The sequence below is a fragment of the Sinocyclocheilus anshuiensis genome, unplaced genomic scaffold (genome assembly GCF_001515605.1).
Source record: "Sinocyclocheilus anshuiensis isolate Anshui unplaced genomic scaffold, SAMN03320099.WGS_v1.1 scaffold346, whole genome shotgun sequence".
Lineage (NCBI taxonomy): Eukaryota > Metazoa > Chordata > Actinopteri > Cypriniformes > Cyprinidae > Sinocyclocheilus > Sinocyclocheilus anshuiensis.
Window position 1 is genome coordinate 50092 of NW_015546048.1, and position 23891 is coordinate 73982.

The 23891-nt window shown below is 39.1% G+C and overlaps 1 protein-coding gene, 1 long non-coding RNA gene and 1 pseudogene across 2 annotated transcripts; 1 reads left to right on the forward strand and 2 right to left on the reverse strand.

Annotated features, from left to right (window-relative positions):
- The first annotated feature begins 865 nt into the window (after nucleotides 1-865).
- LOC107699043 (N-acyl-phosphatidylethanolamine-hydrolyzing phospholipase D-like) lies at nucleotides 866-15249 on the forward strand (annotated as a pseudogene).
- Nucleotides 15250-15817: 568 nt separating this feature from the next.
- LOC107699044 (voltage-dependent L-type calcium channel subunit alpha-1C-like) lies at nucleotides 15818-22619 on the reverse strand. The gene is made up of 2 exons (XM_016500204.1): nucleotides 22355-22619; nucleotides 15818-21323 (listed from the first exon to the last, which is right to left on the reverse strand). The coding sequence occupies exons 1-2, from the start codon at nucleotides 22514-22516 to the stop codon at nucleotides 20985-20987; spliced, it is 501 nt and encodes a 166-aa protein (XP_016355690.1). The 5' UTR covers nucleotides 22517-22619; the 3' UTR covers nucleotides 15818-20984.
- Nucleotides 22620-22638: 19 nt separating this feature from the next.
- LOC107699045 (uncharacterized) lies at nucleotides 22639-23855 on the reverse strand. Its single transcript, XR_001635414.1, has 3 exons — nucleotides 23767-23855; nucleotides 22873-22994; nucleotides 22639-22768 (listed from the first exon to the last, which is right to left on the reverse strand). It is a non-coding gene; the product is annotated as an uncharacterized LOC107699045 (long non-coding RNA).
- Nucleotides 23856-23891: the final 36 nt, after the last annotated feature.

The window sequence follows — 23891 nt, forward strand, 5'->3', positions numbered from 1 at the left end:
CGAGAAACCGAACAGTATTTATATCATATTTTACCTCTAATACACCACTATGTCCAACTGCTTTGAGCGCGCGCACGGCATCCGGTGTGTGAGGTGTATACGCGCTCTGGCGTAGTTTGCATTTAATGGGTGTGTTAATATCCAGCCGAAGAGCAATCAACCATAACTTCAGGCGAGCAGGCTCAGAAGTTGGGAATACGTGGAAAGTCACCCGAGAGATCACTTCCGGCGCTTGCGTAAACGACGCCAGAGCGCGTACACACCTCACGCACCGGATGCCGTGCGCGCGCCCAAAGACAGTTGGACATAGTGGTGTATTAGAGGTAAAATATGATATAAATACTGTTCGGTTTCTCGCACAAACCGATCGTTTCGTGTCTTAGGACATCAATGTGTCGTCACGAGCCGCAGGGTTTAATTTGGATTTGTCTGTGCATGTTTTTTTTACTCTCATAGATTTTGTTACCATTGCCATGCATTATACGACTGATAGACTGCAACGGCTGGAGTTAAAAATCTCTGTTTGTGTTCTACTGAAGAAACAAAGTCACCTACATCTTGGATGCCCTGGAGGTAAGCAGATAAACATCAAATTAAATATATTTTTATATTTCAAATTAAATAACAGATAAAAAACAATCATTTTTGGGTGAACTATCCCTTTAAGAAGTTTCGCCTTTCAGTAAATTTTTTGTTATTTTGTGTATTTTTGGGCAGCAAATGTGTAAATAAAGAATTATAATTCCCTTGTGCAATTGAAAGTTGCATACAATATGAATAAGGCTAAGTGTATGTTTATGTCTATGTTTATAAAGTTTTTATTATTCATGTTTTTCCTCTACAGAATAAGGAATAAGTGTTTGGACCATACAAAGTTCTAAGACACGTGGACTGAGATTCACTGTAATGATGGACATCTGCTCATGGGCAGGTAATGCTTTTAATGTATGACTGTGTGTTGTTGGGAAGTAAATGTGTCGGTTGCCATAATTTTTTTTTTTTTTTTGAAGGGGTTACACCTTCAAGATTATAGAGGATCTTTTAGTTTTCAGTCTTTAAAGGCAAACATTTAATTGATGCCCATGTTATCTATTAGTGTTATGGAGATTTATAATACTTTTGTAAAACTGAAAGCTTCATATACAATATAGAGTCTTTGTTTATTCCTGTCCTTACAGAATAAGGGGTGAGTTTGGACCATACAGAGTTCTGGGAAATTTACCACAATGACGGGCATCTGCTCATGGACAGGTAATTATAATGTGTGTTGTTTGGTACTGAATGTGTAGGTTACCATCATTTCCTTTTTGAAGGGTGACACCTTTAAAAAGCAAATGATGGTAACCTAAGTAGGTGGGGAAGGGATGGCGAGTGTGAAATTTTACACAGCTTAAATTTTTTTTTTTTAGTATAACCACTGCTGGACATGGTGCCGGAAGCTCCAGGGGGGAGACCGTACTGGTATCCCCTTCCTTTGGGCGCACCCTTCACTCACACCACACCACTCATTCATATCGCAGAGATCTGGCTGGGATCAAACCAGCAACCTCTGAAACCGTGAGGCAGCACTCATACCTGTGAGCCACAGATCTCTTGTTTGGATGTGTGAAGGAACTTATACTTCACTAGTCACCTGTTTGTGAGCTGTGAGTTTCAAATAAAGTATCAGATTAAGGCTGTGGTGTAGTGATTGTGTCCTAACATACCGAGGTGGGATTTGAACCCACAACTTTAGCACATCCATGTGTGTAATTAACGTGTTTAACCACCTGCGCCAACGTGGCCTTCACAGCAATAACTGACGTTTGAGGCACTTTGTTGGATATAATGCAACATGTGAAATTTTTTACTTTAACAATAGTGGGATTTGAACTCAGGACTCCTTGATTGAAAAGCAACACTTTATCTACTGAGCCAGTGAGCTCTGGTAGTGGGATATTAAACCAAGAGTTTAAGGCATGAAAGGCAAACAATTATCATCTGAGCCCAAGCTTTCTGAATTTAAAGAGTTAATTTATTTATTTTTGCTGTTTATGCTAAAAAAATTGCTAAAAGCAATTTTGTATTTGAACACGAGTCCACATGTAAAACAGCTTGTATTCATTTCATATGTTGAACAGTTGAGCTGGACATGGCAAAGCTACTTTTTAATTTTCTTTTTTATATATATATATATATATAAACATGTTAGAAATGGCAGGATTTGAACCAGTACTCTCAAGTATGTGAGACTTCCCATGTCCAGCACACAGTAAATGTAATCATAGGATACAGTTGTTTTCTGTTAATACCAAGAAAAACCAGATAACAGCGTTTCTCTTTCTTTTAGTCCTGCAGATATACTCCATGTCCACAAGGGGGAGCTTTCAAACGTGCCGTTCCTAACCATTGAAGCTTTGCTATAAATGCCGCTTAAATCTGCAAACAATACCACGAATTAATTGTATAATTGTGAGGGGAAAAAACGATAAAAGTCACTTTAGATGAAAATAAATAAAAATGTTTTTACCAATAGATAGACCACTCAAAAACAGTCTTGGAAAATATTTTATCCCGCATTTAATTTGTGTTTGTATTCCGGCCATGTGGCTTCCAGTTCAACACATCGGATATTTTACCCCATCAGTCTAGAGCTGATCTGAGTCCATTAACTGCTAGATTCCATGTTTATGATTCGAATGTTCCATGATCCTACAAAAAAAAAAGATAGATTTCTTTTCACATGTATAAATCCACACATTTGCGTCCTCTCACCACCGACTCTCTTCGACTTTGGCGTCTCGATTAATAAATCCGCTACACTTACTGACCACAAGAGGGAGCCGCTGATCACTTTTTTTTCACCTGTCTTATATTCAACGTGATAAATAGGAATTCTGCTTGAGATTGTAAACGTTAAAGTAAGCTAGACGTTTAAGTAATGAGTTAGTGAGCAAACCTGAAGTATTTTTCAGTCTACTGGCACTATAACAGGACTCGTCTGGTGGAAAGGTAACCTGCAGTTTGTCGTCCACTCCACTAGGGGCGTAAGCGGACTTTGCCTCCAGCGAACTGTGCATCATTGTCAGCATGACACCTGACAGCAGTGTCAACAACTTCAGACCGCTTTAAAGCTATGAAAGTGCAGATTCTGCACATGGCAGCTCAGTGAGAGACTCTTAATGTGACTCAACCGCACATATTTGAGGCCAGCATTAAACAAAACCATCATATACTGCGATAAAGTGCATGAATGGAGGATGTCACGCGACTCATCTGTAAGTGATTTTACGCATAAAGTGCGCTTCTCTTGTAAGGTCACTAGTACTTATTTAGAGTTATTTAAGTTTGTAGTGAAGTATCGTTTTTCTGATATGTCAAAGCAGGTCTTTAATGTGCTTGCTGGAGTATTTGGGTGATGTTGGTCTTGTTTTTGACACGCGCTGTCAATCCTTGAAGTGCTAGTGATTTGACAGCTAAGCATGTGTGGAGGTAGGCAGTGAGATCTTTTATGCGGGTTTAACACGGACTTTGTTTGCATGTTGGCTCTCTTGCTAAATTCCTGTACCTTCAGAACAGCAATTAAATCGATAGTGGTTGCATTACCGTGATAATTTGAATCTAGAGTCGATTCCTATGAAGCTTTATAAAGTGCAATAATAACAAAGTGTTGTTTATCCGCTGATGTTGTAATGTGGTAAATAGTAGTCTATTCTGTACGTGTTTGTTAATAGAGTCAGTTGGTGACAATTATTAATGCTTCTGATAATATGTTCAGTGTGGGTCACACAAAATATATATTTGTAGGGCAGAAAATGTCTGAATGTAGATTATATATCTTTTTAGATTTCAGTCTTTTAAGGCAAAACTTTTAACTGATGCCCACATTATCTATTTTTAAAGATTTATAATGTTATTGTGCATACAGTATAGAGTCTTTGTTTATTTCTGTCTTTACAGAATAAGGGGTGAGTTTGGACCATACAGAGTTCTGGGAAATTTACCACAATGACGGACATCTGCTCATGGACAGGTAATTATAATGTGTGTTGTTTGGTACTGAATGTGTAGGTTACCATCATTTCCTTTTTGAAGGGTGACACCTTTAAAAAGCAAATGATGGTAACCTAAGTAGGTGGTGAAGGGATGGCTAGTACAGCTTAAATTTTTTTAGTATGCCAAAAGTATAACCACTGCTGGACATCATGCCGGAAGCTCCAGGGGGCAGACCGTACTGGTATCCCCCTCCTTTGGGCACACCCTTCACTCACACCACACCACACATATCGCAGAGATCTGGCTGGGATCGAACCAGCAACCTCTGAAACCGTGAGGCAGCGCTCATACCTGTGAGCCACAGATCTCTTGTCTGGATGTGTGAAGGAACTTATACTTCACTAGTCACCTGTTTGTCAGCTGTGAGTTTCAAATAAAGTATCAGATTAAGGCTTTAAAGCTGTAGTGCAGTGTAGTGATTGTGTCCTAACACACCGAGGTGGGATTTGAACCCATAAATTTAGCACATCCATGTGTGTAATTAATGTGTGTTTAACCACCTGCGCCAACGTGGCTTTCGCAGCAAGAGCTGGTGTTTGAGGCACTTTGTTGGATATAATGCAACATGTGAAATTTTTTACTTTAACAACAGTTGGATTTGAACTCAGGACTCCTTGATTGACCAGCAAGACTTTATCTACTGAGCTACAGAATCTCACTGGTTGTTTGAGTATTTTTTGTTGGGAATATGAATTTTCACAAGTTGTGAAATTATATAACATTGCTAATGCTTGGATTTGAACCAAGAGTTTTATGCACCAAAGGCAAACAATTATCCGCTGAGCCAAGGGTGAGCTTTTTTTTTGTGTTAGATATGTTGACCCTAGGGATGTAACGATTAACCGCGAGCCGGTCGAAAATTGATTCAAATATGTGACGATTCAAATCAGTTGAGATGCCAAACAAATCGCGATACAATTGGAGTAGGAGTTTATATGAATGTATCTCTGAGGAGAACTATCTTTAGAAAAGTTTACGTGGTATTTTCTTTTCATCTTGCCTCCGAACAATGCATATTAAAGTAGTGTTCATAAGTGCAGCCGGTAACCCAGGAAACACTGTATCATTGCTGTCCATAAGCGCCACCTGCTGGCAGAGAGTGAATCTGCGTCTCATTCAGCTCGTCTGCTTTTTCGTTCAGATATGTTTTATGTAGTATAGTTGCACAAAACTAAAGTCAGACCATTCTGTTTTTGCTTCAGATTTCGAATTATACAGTCTAATTTAGATTAAAAACTAATGCTGCATGTATGCTGCATCTTTGTTTGGATCATTATTAAAATCCAGTGGTTGATTCTAATTTTAAATGGAAAGAGCACAGACAAAGCCTTAGTTTGTTCATATTAAGATATTTCTTTTATTTGTGTAACTTGTTTGATTTGGGGTTTGATTTAAAATTTAGTTTTGTTATATTTCAATTTCACAAAGAAACGTGCAGCAATAACCTAATAAAACGACACCTTTTCATTTACTGTTTAATGTCTTCAATCTCATTTTGATCAAATCGTGAGAAAATCGAATCGTGAAATCAAAATCATGAATCAAATCATCCCTAGTTGACCCAGATTGTTATTATAACATGTAGTGGTGGGATTTGAACCCACAATCGCATCCATGTGTGCCATTACCATGTGTTTAGCTACCTGCGCCACTGTGGCTTTCACAGCAAGTGCTGGCATTTGAGGCCTTCCAGGAGTTGGAAGTGCCGTGACTTAGACGCTCAAGCAGAAGAAGTCACATAAGCGCCTCTTCTCATCTTCTATGAGACTGATAAGTGTTACAGCTCATTTATTGTATTTATTCAGTGTTTTCTGGCTCATGTGCTGTTATGATCTTATGGTCAGTTCAGTTGTAGGTGCAACAGTTCATTTCACAATAGGTAAATCTGTTTAGATGTCTGAGTTTTATTATGAGTTGATGTTACAGATTTATTCATTAAGTACAAGAGTCACTCAAAGAGATGCCAGAACATCAAGTGAGCTCAGAGAGACTTTATTCACACGTGACAATACATTTCATACATTTTATTTCTCAAATTAAGAAAGGATTCATAACACCAGTTATGAATTCTTGTCAATACATTTTCAGTATAATGTCAATATCTCAAAATACCTCTGATCAAACTATAATCACTATAATATGTGACCCTGGACCACAAAACCAGTCTAAAGTCGCTGGGGTATATTTGTAGCAATAGCCAAAAATAGAATGGCTGTGGAAATCAGTACACCGCTCATTACAAAGAAAGTTTAGGAAACTTTTTGAAACTTCTGTAACAACCAACCGGCGTTTTTATAGCAGGTCAAACAAAAGCGTGAAACAGCGCTTTATACGTTACACACTCCAATATTTCACGGCGTTTTTTTTTTTTTTTACGATTTTCACGCGGTTGTTACGACGTTTTAACTACCATGGTGACGCATGTTACGGCGATATGACAGTTATTGGAAGTAAAAGTTGATGGAATAATCCTTGGCCGTTTATCTTTCTCGTCAAGTAGCTTAAAAAGAGTCAAACTGTTCATGCTGACACGTTCCCTGCGTCTCAATGTTCATACTATCCATCCTAAATAGTATGTGTGATTAGAATAAGTGTGTCCCAAAGCATAGTATGTTGAAAAGAGTATGCCAAAAGTCCCCGGATGGTCTACTATTTCAGGTCGATTTTTGAAGTGTGGATCCGTGCACACTCTAATGGCTCATATTGCCCACAATCCATTGCGCTTTGGTGAAGGATTCTGTCCAGAACTACAAACACGAATAAAACGCGTTAAAAACTACAAACATGTCGGATGTGCGCGACTGGCGGTTAGGTAGAGAGGCTTAGAAAAAGGGGTTTGAGTTACTAATATTAAAAATATCAATTAAAAAAATGGTAAAAATATTTTTTTATTTAATGTTATCTGTGTTATATTTCATCTGCAACAGTAATGTAAACTTTTATAAACATCCGTTTTCAGGCCAGTTTACAGTGATAGGGTGCGTGTATCTAAGCGACAGAGCGTGCGTTAAAGACGCAGTTGTGTGACGTGATAGTATGTCCCAAAGCTTGCCTACTCTTCTACTACACACTCAAAAGTGTGTACATTTTTCTTGACCAAAACAGTACATACTTTAAAGGGATAGTTCACCTTCAGTTGCTGGTTCCCATTGACTTGCATAGTGTTTTTTTTTCTCCATACTATGGAAGTCAATGTGGACCAGCAATTGAAGGTGATAAGGGCGTAGTATAAGTAGGCACATTGAGACTCAGCATCTGAAACTTTGACGCGTTTCAGTTTTAGGTTTTTGTCCCTTATGGCCGCTCATAACTCAGCTCCTCTAGTGTGGCGCTTATGCTGCGTTCAAGTCCTCCTGGGACGTTCGTACTTACGAGTTGACAAGTCGTAATAACGACGTCAGGTGCATTCAAGTCACTTTGCTCAGAACAATATGGCGATTTCACTTTTTTTCCATAAAATTCAACGATTTTTTACACTTTACATCTACAAAATGATGAATAAAGAATGTGCGTCATTGTGTTTTTGCTTTTTTCTGTTTTTATTCAATTTATGAAGGTGATGTAAACTGAATCATTATATGTTCTTTGGTAATTATACAATAATATAATATTTTGTATATGTAACATATAGTTTTATTTTACATTACAAACAATTAATCATTTTATTAATTTCAACAAATTTACCATCAATACAGATGCTTCATATCTAGTCTTTGGATGCGTCCATTGCATCCGACACGTTTTCTCACTGACACGCCCCCAACTCGGAAACTCGGGGCTTAAAGAAAATTTTGAGTTTCCCACTCGTAATAGGGGTTATGCACAACAGACTTCCGTATTCTGTTAACCGGGGGCAAGTTCAAGCTCAAACCGGTGTGCACCGTTTTGCTACGGTTTCCGGTTTGAACTACATGTTTCCTGGAAACGGTGTGCAACGGGGTTTGAGATGCGTTTTCTCTTGTTTGGTGGGTGTGTCAAACATGTCAGCCCAATCAGCAGCAACATGTATATAAACCACGAGGTATTAAAGAGACAGCTCGCACAATGCACCACCGTTTCCGTTTAAAAAACGTTTTGCACCGCTTTTGTCGGGGCTGAACGCAGCTTCCGGTTCAAGTGTTTTGCATATGCTTAGTTAAATATGAAGCAGTTTTACTCAAGATGCCTTCAAAGTAGATACCAATGATGATCATAACCAATGTCCATCATATATGCGGACTGATATCTAAAAGTTTTTTTATTATTATTCTTTTCACGTTTAGATATAAAAATGTAATAAAACGTCAACAATAAAAACAGCTAGCTAGTTTAACTGATTATCTTAAAAGTCCATAGATATCGCTATTATTTAATACGGCTGTTAACGCGTTCTCCGACAAGCGGAAGCAATGAGACCTGGGCTGCGTTCAGCCCTGACAAAAACAGTGCAAAACGTTTTTTAAACAGAAACGGTGATGCGTTGAACACCCTGTTCTGATGACGCAAGAGTTGCAACTATGGCAGCTGAGAAGGCCATTCTTTGTGTTATTATTTTTATTGCGAGTATGAGGCTTATCATTATTGCTGATGACTGTTGTTGTGCTATGATATTGTAATATTTACCATTATATAATCAGAGGGGTATAGAAAAGTTTATGAAAGTGTCACTTCATAATACAATAGCAAAATATATAAATATGTATAGTATTTTTATGTTACATTAATCAGTATTTAGCACACCTTCCTAAGGAAAGGATATGGACCAGAAGACATTGCAATTACTAAATGATATTTAGACAGAGTTCCAGATCTATACTTGTGCCCTTATTATTTCAGTTATTTTGCCTTTAATGTAAATAAACATGTGCAAACAATATACTTGCTCTTGTGAATTTATTTTGATGTTAATTACATTGTGCGAGCTGTCTCTTTAATACCTCGTGGTTTATATACATGCTGCTGCTGATTGGGCTGACATGTTTGACACACCCACCAAACAAGAGAAAACGCATCTCAAACCCCGTTGCACACCGTTTCAAGGAAACATGTCGTTCAAACCGGAAACCGTAGCAAAACGGTGCACACCGGTTTGAGCTTAAACTTGCCCCAGGTCTGAATGAGACGCACTCTCTGACAGCAGGTGGCGCCTATGAACAGGGTTGCCAGGTTTTAATGCATCTCAAACCCCGTTGCACACCGTTTCCAGGAAACATGTCGTTCAAACCGGAAACCGTAGCAAAACGGTGCACACCAGTTTGAGCTTGAACTTGCCCGTTTTCCGGGTTTGGTCAGGTGATGTTCGACATATAACCTATTACTAGCCATAATGGCCATGTTTGAATAAAGGTATATTTTCAGCAGTTTCTGCAGGACAGTTCTTTTAATCAAGGTTTATGTGCAGCCTGTTTTATTCTGAAGCAGCTCAAATATGTTTATAACAGGTGTTTGTGCAGTTCAGTTGCTGGTGGGGCATCCATGGCAGAGGAACCTTTAGTCACCACGGGGAATAACTTCCCATTGGATTACAGACATGAGCAAGATGGTACATGTTCCAGACGGGACTCTCATGGGCGCTTTGTGAACCCTTGGACGACATGGCAGTTCCCCTCCTACAGCACCATTGCTCGCCTGTTTTTCACAGAGAAGAACAACACTAATGTTCCCAGTGCCAAAGAGGTGAACACACACACACACTCGTTGGGAATGCAATGAATCAATCAGCAGTGTGGAATTTGAAATGTCATACAAAGGATTTTCCTGAGCTTTAAAACATGAATACTGTAAACATTAACAAGTAAGATTTGATTATTCGGTTTGTCTCTAGAAGTCTAGTGTTTAGGGGATTTTAAAGTAGAAAAATGGCAGCTGAATGACATATAACATTTCATTATATGTTACAAATTATTTTGCTTTGAATGGTGAAATAGTTTTTCCAAAAGAATATCGTTTTTTTTTAGTATACTGTTACATTAAATTATATATTTATTTATATACTGATGTTGTTTTATATTAAAATGTATATTTATACATTATATATTTGCATTTTATCTCAATTTTTATCTATTTTTTATACCTATTTATAATTATAGATTCATACATGTAAAATGTAATATGTATTTACTTTATATAGAATGATTACATTTTATATTTATATATGTATGATTACACATTTTATTTTTTTTATACCTATTCATAATCATTCTAAATGTATAAATTGTTATACAATTGCGTAATATACAATTATTACATTTATAAATATAAAATTTTATAATTGTATAAAACATTACATTTATACAATTTTATATTAATTTATAAATCTGTAATTTTAATAAGTAGGTGTAAAAAAGTAAATAAATATAAATTATGAATATAAAAAGTAATTTCATATAAAGGAAAATGTGCATTACATTTTATAATAATTTATGGATTTAGAATGATCAATAGTTGTATAAAAGCAAATATGTATATAAAAATATAAGATGTTATTTTATTTAAATGTTTATTATATTTTATATTCATTAATGCAGTTTTATAATACATCAAGTATATAATTAAAATGTAAAATTTATTTAAATATCTGTAACATTTTAAAAAGTAAATTTAAATTATTCACATTATTAAAACTGAATGTAAAATTTAAAAAAAGGAGGGAAAAAAATGTTTTCTGTTTTCTGTCCTCAGGTTCTAGACCGTGAGTTGCCAGTTCTGGAGCCATATTTTATCCAGAGGTCAGATCAGTGTGGGCAGAGAGGCTCGTCTGTGCAAGCGACCAGGCTGGGTCATGCCACTGTACTGGTGGAGATGGCAGGACTGGTGATTCTGACTGACCCCATGTTCAGCCAGAGAGCCTCTCCAGTCCCATTCATGGGCCCGAAGCGTTACCGTGACCCGCCTTGCACCGTAGAACAGCTTCCTCGCCTGGACGCAGTGGTGATCAGTCATACACACTACGATCACCTCGACGCAGACTCTGTGGCAGCACTGAACGCTTGCTTTGGTTCTGGTTTGCACTGGTTTGTGTCTCTTGGGTTGGCCGAATGGATGCAGAAGGCAGGCTGTGAGAATGTCACAGAGATGGACTGGTGGGTGGGGAGCCGCATTCCTGGGCACGCCGGCACAGCACTGGTGCAAACGCATGCCTGTGGATGACAACAAAGCATTATGGGGAAGCTGGACTATCGTAGGCCCACATTGTCGTTTCTTCTTTGCTGGGGATATGGGATACTGTTCAGCATTTAAAGAGATTGGAAAACGCTTCGGACCGTTTGACCTGGCTGCCATCCCGATTGGAGCTTATCTGCCCAGGTAAGCAAAAGGGTCTGGCTGCAGCCTGGTGCTTGCACTCTCAGACGTGCATTCTCAGGCGTGCACTCTCAGACACTTGCGCTTCCGCTAGCGACGTCACTTGCAGTCTTTTTTATTTTTTATTTTGTTCTATTTATTGATTACTTTTTGTTTGAATCTCTCACCTGCACTTGCAATCGCCACTTGCACTCTCCGCTACCTGCGACGTCACTTGCACTAAAAGCTAAAACTTTATAAATACTACCTATACACATTTTAAAAATAAAGAGATGAAATAAAAATGACAAAGACTGCAAGTGACGTCGCTAGCGGAAGTGCAAGTGTCTGAGAGTGCAAGCCTGAGAATGCACGTCTGAGAGTGCAAGCGCCAGGCTGCAGCCAGACCCTTCTCCAGGTAAGACCTTAAAGAGCAGTTTGCTTCCTAATCTAGTTGTCAAATAAACCTTGCATTGCATATTATGAATATTGTTGGTTCCTTGAAGAATTACTTGTGTTCCTCTTTTGTCGCTTGGAATAAAAGCATCTGCTAAATGGATAAATGTAAAAAGCAGATGTGTGTTTTCCTGTTTTTAACTGAAGTACAATTATGACATGCTTTGTTTTGCTTAGAGGAATCATGAGGTCTCAGCATGTGGACCCTGAAGAGGCTGTTCAGATTCACATGGACATTCAGGCGAAAACATCACTGGCCATTCACTGCGGGACGTTTGCTTTAGCCTATGAGGTATGAGCCTGTCTGTCTCTCAGTGTGAATGGGTTCCACTGAGCTGACCAGCTGTCACTGCTCTGATTGTGTGTAATTGTTGTCCAGCTGTGGTCGGGAAGTCCAGTCTTTGTTGTTGTATTGCGTCAGGCTTCACTGCTGCGGCTACGTATTCATGCCTCTCTGAGGGAGAGTCTTGGCTGTAGAAGCATTTAGACACGAGACGACAATTAGGTCAATAAACGATAACTGTGACTATATCAACATGCAATATCGTGGATGATGAAAGACGAGACTAAAATGTATAAAAACTATACCAAAATCGTTTTTTATTTTCGTCGAAAAAAGGAGACAAAATATTATTGCGGACTGCTGTAGCCTAGATACATACTATGCAATCTTTCATGTGTGCGGTGGCCAGATATCAAGAGTTCAAATCCCCAAATCAGAGCTTCTCTGTTAAAAGGATACGTTTTCTGCCCAGTGTTTTGCTTAATTTTTTCAATCTGGCAACAATGCGCACGCGCTCGCTCGACATTACGGAAGTGTCGACGATGATCTGAAAACGCAGACAAACAAGTAATCTGGAGTTTAGCTATCTCCATGAGAGATGTTTAGCTTAAATCTTTCAGCCAGTCTGTCTTCTGTCATGAGATCTTGACTATTTTGTTTGTGATTGTGGTTGCTGAGTAAATGCACTTACTCACCACTGTTGTTTTAATATAGAAACATTATTGCAATTTGGAATTTCACTGTTAATTAATTTTTTGTTTGTTTTTACCGGTTTTTATAATGTAGAGAGAGTGCATATCTAAGTCTTTAATATTAATTTATATAATAAATAGCTTATAATAAATCAGTACACTAGATGAGATAAAATAAACCATGTGTATGAGTCCACAAAAACTATACCAAAATCGTTTTTTATTTTCGTCGAAAAAAGGAGACAAAATATTATTGCGGACTGCTGTAGCCTAGATACATACTATGCAATCTTTCATGTGTGCGGTGGCCAGATATCAAGAGTTCAAATCCCCAAATCAGAGCTTCTCTGTTAAAAGGATACGTTTTCTGCCCAGTGTTTTGCTTAATTTTTTCAATCTGGCAACAATGCGCACGCGCTCGCTCGACATTACGGAAGTGTCGACGATGATCTGAAAACGCAGACAAACAAGTAATCTGGAGTTTAGCTATCTCCATGAGAGATGTTTAGCTTAAATCTTTCAGCCAGTCTGTCTTCTGTCATGAGATCTTGACTATTTTGTTTGTGATTGTGGTTGCTGAGTAAATGCACTTACTCACCACTGTTGTTTTAATATAGAAACATTATTGCAATTTGGAATTTCACTGTTAATTAATTTTTTGTTTGTTTTTACCGGTTTTTATAATGTAGAGAGAGTGCATATCTAAGTCTTTAATATTAATTTATATAATAAATAGCTTATAATAAATCAGTACACTAGATGAGATAAAATAAACCATGTGTATGAGTCCACATGATTTGTGCTTATTGGTGAAAGTTCAATACCTGAAATGTAAAAATAAATTTCTCAAATGACAAAAATCATTGCGATTATAATTACATCAATCAATCAAACTCGGGTTTGGAACAAGCAATCGAACCAAGTGTGAAAGCACCCTAAGACTGGTGTGTTCACACTTGCCATGTTTGGTTCGTTTAAAACGAACTCTGGTGCGATTGCTCTGATAGTGCGGTTCATTTGAGTAAGTGTGAATGCTGCCATCCGAACCCTGGTGCACACCAAACAAGTGGACTGAGACCGCTTTAAAAGGTGAGTCTTTTAAAAAGGTGGAACTCTGGTGCGGTTCAAATGAAATATGAACGTTAACACGGACCAAAGACAGGACTTGAGTTCACACTTGCCATGTTTGGTTCGTTTAAAACGAACTCTGGTGTGATTGCTCTGAGTGCGGTTCATTTGAGTAAGTGTGAACGCTGCCATCCGAACCCTGGTGCACACCAAACAAGTGGACTGAGACCGCTTTAAAAGGTGAGTCTTTTAAAAAGGTGGAACTCTGGTGCGGTTCAAATGAAATATGAACGTTAACACGGACCAAAGACAGGACTTGATGTCACAAGATGTGACCCTAAAAAGGACAGAATGCTCAAGCCTACCTGTTTTTTCTAGTCATATAGTCGCGATGTTGCCCATCAAAGTTTGGTACGGGCATCAGAACCACGTCTCCTCGTAGCTTCGTCTCTGTGTGTGACGGAGGGATTCCTGCCGCTGTTTTGACTCCTTTACACATTTTATGAGCTCTTCACGAGTTCTCAAAAGCATTTAGCCCAACACAAAGCATTGTTTTGGATGTTCGGTCACGAAATCTATGTCATAAAAGCCGACCAATCAGGTTGTGAACGGATCCCTATGCCTTTAGGTTCTGTATCTTTATGTTCAGTGTTAAAATGCCAATGTGAATGCTAAGCGGACCAGGACTAAAAGTTTTTTTTTTTTTTTTTGGTCCGGACCAAATTTAACCAAGTGAACTGAACTACAAGTGTGAACAAACCCAAAAAAGACTAAAAGGCATGCTGGCAATTTTCCGGGATCTGCGCACTGTGTGAAAGGGGCTTAAGACTAAGACTAAATTAAAAATGACTGACAAAATTAGCACTATTTTCAAGAGGGGTTTTTTTTTTCTGTTTATTTAAAAAAATAATAAGTTACAGTAGAAAACAGTTAATTTAAGCTGTAATTATATTTCACAGTATTACTGTTTTGCTGTATTTTTGGACAAATAAATGCAGTCTTGATGAGCACAAGAGACTTCTTTCAAAAATATGTAAAAAAAAAAAACCGTACCAATCAAAAAGAGTAATGTGTGTATATAATTACATGTTGTTCCGTTCTGTTTGTTTCTCTCTCAGCATTATCTTGACCCTTCAGCATGTTTGCATGAGGCTATGGTGAATCATGGACTGAATCCAGATCTGTTCTTTATACTTCATCACGGAGAGTCACAGCTGATCGACCACGAGGACACGCACTCGTCCAGCTAAACAGAAACCCAGGAAGTATGCAGACACGCATTATGATCTACATAGGCTGCGTTTCTATAAATTATTTTACAGCTGCAGATTGTGTTGATCCAGTGGCTGGACTCTGGATTTTAATGTTAAAAAATCTATTAGATTTCTATTTTGATTTAATATAATTTGCCATTTACAATATCATGATGTGACCATAATAAAACAAAACCTGAATTGAAATTGTGTATCTAGAACAGGGTTCCTCAAATCTTGCCCTGGAGGGCCAATGCGCTGCAGAGTTTAGCTCCAACCCTGATCAAAGTCACCTACCTGTGATTTTCTAATGATCCCGAAGACATTGATTAGCATGCTCAGGTGTGTTTGAATAGGGTTAGAGCTAAACTCTGCAGGAAAGTGGATCTCTTGGGCCAGATTTGAGGATCCCTGATCTAGAAGCTCTGCTAGTTGGAAGAACGTTGGTCAGGTGAGATCTTACCTGAGGACCTTGTTGTAAATCCTTCATAAGATGCAGAAGAACCAAACCTTAGGAAATTCACTTTATTTGCAATTGTTTAATAACATCATTCCTCAGATAAAAATGCAATATTACAGGAATATACAGCAGAGATTAATTTAAAACTTCCTGTCAAGAACCATACAATCTAAAGATATTTTTTAGTTTTTATTTACTGGTAGCGTGCGTTATAAGCAAGACACACTCTGTCACCAAAGACAGACTGACAGATACAGATACAAACTGTACAATCACTTATTTACAAATCCAATTTTTTGTTGCTTTTTTCGTTTCAGTTTTTTTTTAAAATAGGAGTAGAAAAAGTGATTGAATCTTCAGATTTACGTAGCGTATTCTTTTTAAAATCTAAATGAACAAATGAAAGAATGATGAAATGAAACAAAAGAGTCTCAGCAAAAGTAGAGGAGGGAATGACAGACCATGCAGACGTCTCACAGTTTTCAATAACACCTGGGGTCTAAACGCCATTAAATAGTCCAAAATGTGAATGACCTCTGACGGTGTTTCGTGAGAGACCTGAATGGTCAGCACTGATGCCTTCGAATTCTACCAAAAGCATGACACGCGTCTAATTTTAATTCAGCTCGTTAATCTAACAAACAGCTGAGGACCTCAAGACTACACTTCCCATCCGTACCGCCAATCAAGACTACAGAAGCTGCTGGTGTGGTCACCGAAAATAAAGCAACTGAGACGATCCGCTCAAAGATTCCTCCCTTTGTGAGTCTTAAGCTGTTAAACGTAAACCAAATCACCTCCGACCGCAGGAAAATAGTGTAATGCAGATTCGGGCTTCAGCCTCTATAACAGAAAGAATTGTGGGCTGCATCTGTAGATGAGTGAGTAGTCCTGCCACCCATTAGAGAAAAAGGGACCCAACAATTCAAGCCCAGAGCTCGGCGCCATCAAACAGAGCATTACTTCCATCTCTGCAGAAAGAAAGCAGGATGTGGTAAAGAACAAGTTGTTAAAAGGTTCACTCATACGTGGAGATTTGTGCAATATTAACTCTTTGAGCTCCTCAACATAATCGTTACCGTTCCGCCCATCTCCTTCTGTCTCTAGTACTACATTCGCTGGGTGGAACTAGAAGTGGGGAAATGCCACTCGAAAACCTCAAATTGGTTCATATAAATTGTTCTGCATTCACCTACCCACTGAACAAATCTGCATTAATTATCGTCCCACCTGTTGAAATGAAACTATGGCAAGATTGACGTTTTGAGCTTAGGGCGAAATTAGTATTTACACAACAGCTAAAATCTATGCATAAATTCATCCTTTACTTGGATTATGTGTACGATGTGTCAAACTAAACGTGGTTTAAATGTGCAAATTGGGATTATTGCATCACCACCTTAGCTTTTAGTTTATCATTAAAACTCATTAACGCACTACATTAACTTATAATATCAAATTAACAGTCATATAAAGGAGGACATTAGAGATACGTGCTACACAAAGGTTAAACCAGAGGGCAGACATTGCACATGTCCAGGCTTTCTCTGGGTCAAAAGTCAACCCCACAGCACATTCCTTCAGTCTGACACGTGCAGAATTGGCATACGAACACGCATGAACCCAGAAACACCGGACGGCCCGAACGGATACTTGAACTACAGACGTCCTTAATAAATCCACTAACATTTTGTGTTTGTGCATTACTGGGTTCATCCAAATAAAACAAACAAACAAACAAAACAACACCCTAAAGATAAAAAACAAAACAAAACTATGTTTTACTGTAATGTGTTGTGAACTTGAATGGTTGTAACAATGCTGCTCATTTGTTATGGATAGTTTACTCTTTTCTGAGGGTATTATATTTCCAAAAATATTAAGCATTTAAATGCATACATAAAACCATTTCTTTCAATATACTCTTTTCTATTGGGGAAACTTGTGCGCTACTGCTACAGATGGCAAACCGAAATACAAGCCACAATCAATCAAAGTCCCATCAGGAGAGCAACCTACACTTCCCCTGCTGAAATGTCATCCATTACGTCACCGACATTCCCTCCAACCAGTGCGAAATAACTTCCATCTGATAAATATTTCTCATATATTAAAATATATAAAATAACTTCTGATTCTCTGAGAGAAGAAAAGCTACATTACAACCATTTGGGCAAAAACCTCACTGAGCAACTAATAAAATATTCAGTCAAATATTTGGTACATTTCTCCAAGGCCTGAGCAGACAGCTCTCTGTGTTCATTCATTAGCAGTTTCATTCAACACAGGCGCTGCTTTTGTGTCATGAAAGCTTGTGGCTTTTCCACACTGTTCTATCATGTGCAGGTGCTCGGAGGGGAACGTGATGTGTTGATCTGAATAAAGCAGCTGTGAAAAAGCCCTCGGATTCAAAATCACATGATTAATCTCATTGCACTCCTCCCTCAGTAAAAACACCAAACCATCCTGCTTAATAACAGGCCGTACGAGCCGAGTTTCAAAAGGAGCTACTGCGGTGAATACGAATTATTTACTCTATATTTCTCTATTATAAATTTAATTTCTATCTATATGTAGTCACTACATACATTCTCAAACACGGTTGTGTGTAGCCATTTTAACCCTGACATTCAGCATATATAGATGATTTTATATGGTCTCTTTTCATGTGTTAATTCTTTACTATAAGTCTATAAAAATATACAATCATTGGCTAATGAAGGGAGAGGAGGACTCCGTCTGCTAATTCAATTCTTTAGACTCCATGCAAACACGACCAAAAAAATTCAAGCATAGCATCCAAATCCATTATTTCCAACCTAAATCTCCTCGCCGAATGCAGATTGTCCATGAGACTTGAGAAATGAAAGGGGATTTCTAATGTTTCCGCTTGCAGCCTCAAATAATAGCGAGAATTAATGTGCATGACCAACTATTTAAAGTGAGCCCGTTCACCGGCGCACGGGTGCCGTGATAAAACGCCTTCACTGTGATGTCTGCCGAAGAAAGGACAAGGAGGGTGAGTGAATGAAAAGATAAAGGGTGAAAGAGAGAGAGCTGCTCTTGCGTATCATGCACCTTTCAGCTGAGCACAAGATATGCAAAATCATTTTCACGCCGAGATGCTTCTCTCCTCCGTCTGTATTTACACCTTCGCTCCCCGTCATCAGTGTTTCCTCAATGTTTCAAATGAAAACAACAACAACAAAAAAAATAGTTACTCAAAACGCTTGGCACACCAAAAGAATCCTCATGCAGAGATCATTGAAACCAACAGAAGAAAAACATCAAACCAAACTGACCCGCACAAGATTATTTCAAAATACTCAATACTCAAATGCACCCGATTTCAAGTATGACAGGTTTCTTCAATTTAAAGTTCTGTAACTTAATACACAACAGTGAATATATTTCTCTCTGTATCTTAGATTTTTTGTACAGCTGTAGTTCTGTAGGAAACTGTTGTACAGTCAGAAGTTATTGCATTGTTTTTGCATATCTTGTGGTATGCAAGCACATACGCATGCACTCGCGCACTCATCCTGCATATACTAACACAGACACGCTCGTTTCCGTACTCTGCATATGCTAAACACGGAGAAACTCGCACACGTACACAACCAAGGCCTCGAAATATGCCTGGGGCAGCCTCACAATGACATATGGCACGTGTGTGTAGGAGATATGAGGGTGTGTTGGCGGCTTTGGAACAGAGCAGGTGGGTTCTGGCTACATTTGTCACGTTTTTGTCACAAGCTTTGCATCATCCTCAGAGCAGAGACCTCCTGTAAACATTCAGGAACTCATTCAACCAACAAAAAAACGGCACAGGACTGGAGACTGAGATTGAAAGCGATGTTCGAGGCCTGGAACAAACCGCCAGGACGCTCGGTGAAGACAAAAATAATTATCTATTCATAAATGGAAAGAGAAATTCATATCGTCTGAAGTCGTGTGCAAAACGGTGACAGAACTTCTAACCCGGTCTAGTGTTGCACGAACAGAGAGACGCCTGGAAGTGGATTGGTCAGGTTTCTCATCAGCGCATGTGTTTAGGGGACGCCTTCCATCTCGCCAACACATTACCAACACAATGTTAACGCTTCAACACCTTATTTGCATAATAGATTGATAAGTAGTTCTCTGTGTGTCTGCCGAACTGCATGGAAACAGTGCTAAACCCAGCAGAAAAATATCCTTAACAATAATAGTAATAATAATCATAATAATAGCAATCAATAACATTGTATGATGATGACACTGCTGATGTTGGTACTTTCATAATGATGGTCATATATTTAGCCCTGTGTGAACTACATTAGAGTTTTTTTTTTTAAATGATGCGCTACCCAGACATCCCTGAATACTCCACCCTTCCTCTCCTCAAAGTGCACCTTTACTGACCTTCCGAAGATCTGCTGTTCCCTGTGTCGAGCAGGTGGGATCGTGACAGAATCGCAGCTGTCAGCTGAATGTTTCTGGAGATCAGCAGTGAAGAAACGTCAGTAGTTTCAGAGCAAACGTGAGTCCAATCCAACAGCAGCCATGAGAGCTGTCAGTGCTACCTGCGTCCAGGAGAGTGACAGCGCTCATTTACAGCTTGTGAGCTACCAATAAACCCCCGGCAGAACACGCTTCACCTCCGACAGGAATAAATAAATAAATAATTGTTTTGTGTCTGTAAGAGGCATTAGATCCACAACACTGCATCTGGCATAAACATCTTAAACGCCTTCAATAATAATAATAATAATTTAAGAAAAAAAAAACAGCATTCATCTGTTTGCAATACAAGATAAACAACATTACAAACACTAAATGCTGGAAAATAAAAAAAGGAAATAAAACCTGAAGCAGATCTGGAATAAAAGGCCACTGATGCAATGACCCGTACCTTGCACAGCTAGCAGCTACCTGAAAGCCATAACGGTACACGAGAAAGAGCAATTCAGGGAGTTCAGTCTTGCGCTGATTAAAAGAAAAGCTAACTAGAGAATTGTGGGTAGAAATCAAATTCAAAAAGCAGCACAAATCATCAACTGAACACAAAAGAAAGCCTTAAAGGAGAAGGATGACGTGAGGGCGCTTGCAGACGACACTTCTCCTGATGAACGGATGGATGGATGGACGGAGATCCTCCCACCGGCGGACAGATCCCACTGCTTGAGCAACGGCAGCGCATCTTTTCCCTTCAGTCCTTGCTCGGTCAGGGTTTCGTTTCCTTACTGCAATCAAGGTTGTGAGAACTGTGAGGCACTTTAGAAACACGCACACACAAACATGTACACACGCCTACTCGCTCGTGCTCTCGCAAACACACGGACGAACTAAAAACCAACTCAGTCTCAGCTAAGCAGAATGGCCTTATACCCCTACAGTAGGTACTCGCAACAGACAGGTCAGACTGCAGGACAGCAGTGTCCTCAGAGAGAGCTGGGCTAAGACACAGGAAGTCCTCCGTGCTGCTGCTGTCCCCCCTACAAACTGGTCACACACTCCATGTCCTCGTCCTCCATCAGAGTGCTGTTCCCCTCGGAGCACTCTAACTCCACCCCCAGCAGCTCATCGGAGCCCGTGGCGGTCGAGAGGCCCAGCGTGTGGCTGCAACGGGACTCCTGGGAGCCAGTGTCTCTGCACTGTATGAAGGGCCGCAGGTTTCCGTTGGCGTTGGGCGGCGCGTTGGCGTTGAGAATGTTGTCGGCAGCGTTCTCCATCTCCTCAATGGTCATGTCGCAGGCGTCCGCTAGTTCCTGCTTTGCTACCTGGATGAAGGAGGGATCCTGTGCATAGCGACCCAAACCCTCGGATATCAACACCTGAGCAAAGAACGAATGAGAACTTTTCAACACTTAATACTCTTAAAATGAAAGGCTCATTAAGAGTGTTTTTGCAGCGAAGCCATAGAAGAACCATTTCTGCAGTGAAGAAAACCATTCTTTTCTTAGTGCAAGGAACATTTTGATAATCTAAATAAACTCTTTACTCCATAGAAGCTTTTGTGCAATGGAAAAGTTCTATGTATTATTTTCTTGTGTGGTGTAGGTGAATATGGTTACAAAAATGTAACTAATAAATATCACAAATACTTTCAACACTTGATTAATCACAGTCATCATTTCCAGAACAGAAATCTGGACATTTGGATAAATTTATGAAATTAAATCATTTCATTTTTTGATGACTTATTAGAGTTAAATGTTTTTACAGAGGGGATTTTGGATATCCTTTTTTATCCCTCCATAAGCCAGAAAATACTGTAAACAGCCAGAAAAAAATCACCATATTTAAGAATAACTTGTTATATAAGTCAGGCGAATGTTATATGAACAAACCCATCTCTAAAAACCTTCAGAATATATATAGGAATAAAACTGTTAAGTCTGGTGTATGTAAGAGCTACTGACATGAAAATTGCTGGCTCAGTGCATAAGAAAAAATTTTCTCTCCTTTGAGAAAACGGCAAGACGCAAATAGACAAAGTGTAATAAAATAAACACCTAAATACGTCTTTTGGATGTTTTCTATCCACTAGTCTGAAAGATGACAAGTTTTGCATGCAAAATATCCCTAAATCTAAAAAATGATCAGTGCAATGGTTTTGTCTCAGGGGTCTCAGGGGTGTCAGACTCAATTCCTGGAGGGCCAGAGCCCTGCAGAGTTTTGTTCCAACCCTGCTCCAACACACATAACATGTAGTTTTTAAATAAGCCTGAAGGACTTGATTAGTTGAATCAGGTGTATTTAATTAGGGTTGAATCTAAACTCTGCAGGGCTCCGGCCCTCCAGGAATTGAGTTTGACACCCCTGTTGTAGTGTCTTGCTTAAAGAGAGAGAAAATGCAGCTTACCGCCTCCACAAGGCTGCCGGCGCTCCCATGAGCCAGGGATATAGAGTCTCTGCGTGTGACCGGAGGAACCGTGAGGGACACGGGTCGCTGCGTCCTCTGCACGCTCCGGCTGTGGTTGCCGTTACTGTCACTGTACCACGAGCTGCAGTTCACAGATGGCATGCTGCTGTTGAGTTTCTCGTAAGATCCGCTGCCCTCCAACCGCAGAGACGGAACGGGCTGGTAGCACGGCCCTCCCCCGCCGCGGCCGCTGGGACTCGCAGGAGGTGTGGAGCACAGTGTGTGTGTGTGTGTGAGTGCGCACACATAAGTTTACCTGATGATGCACTAGATGCAGTGGTAGTGCTGTTTTCTGTGAAACATCAGGTCTGTTATGTTTTCTCAGACACTCCAAGTGAAAGGAAGATCGTCGACCTGTGTTGAAAAGTAAATATGCAGTTGACTTCAACGTCACATTTGAAGCGAAACTAATGATTGTACTGATCTGTATTAACTGTAATGAATGTGTGAGTATGTACCCAGTGCAGTGGGGCAGAGAAAGGCCCGTCGCCGTGGAGACTGCCACGGCCTCCTCTCCTCCCCTACATCCGCCTCCTCCATGGGAGCCAATTGCTTGCTCTCTTCATCCTGAAATTCCATCCTGCATCCCGCAAACACACATTCAGAACATTAAAATATAATTCTATCTAGGAGCCAGAAGACTGTCAAGTTTGGGTCAAAATGTATCCCCCAAAAAGAAAAAGAAATTATATTTTACAAAGGTTGAAAAGATTTAGTTTGAAAGCTGTCTCTTATGCTCACTAAGACTGCATTTATTTGATCAAAAATACAGTAAAACAGCAATATTGTCACATATTATTACGATTTAAAATGAGTCTTTTCAATCATATGTTTTCAAAATGTAATTTATTCCTGTGATGGCAAAGCCAATATTCCGAGCTGCTGCTCAAGAAACATTTCTTAATATTATCAATGTTGAAAACATTGTGCTGCTAATTTAAAAAAAAATTTTTTTGTATATGATTAATTGAAAGTTACATTTTCCAAAATGTATTTGAAATAGAAATCATTTGTAGCATTATAAATGTCACTTTTGATTAATTTAATGCATTTTTTGCTGAATAAAAGTATTAATTTCTTTCAAAAAAAATCTTCTGACCCCAAATTTATATATAATCAAATCAAATCAAATGAATTCTATTTTTGGGACCATTATGACCACTGTTTGGAAGCCACTATTAATATTAGGGGGTGAGGGGGTCAGATTCAGCATCTTCTAGTAAGCCATTTTGCCAATTTATAGAAAGCAAATAAGCTACTATAGGTCATGCATTAAACTATCTCACGCCCTCCTGTGGTTTATTGTTGTATTAAATATTCTGATATGAATGAAAACAAGAATGAAGTATTACATGTCCATCGAGAGCATGGTCTGATCTCTCTCATCTAGAAATGTTTCATCGTACGTCTCATCTGTAGATGCTTCCTCTCGCCGTATTATAGGGAGACGGCTGTCACTGGAATCAGAGCTACACGA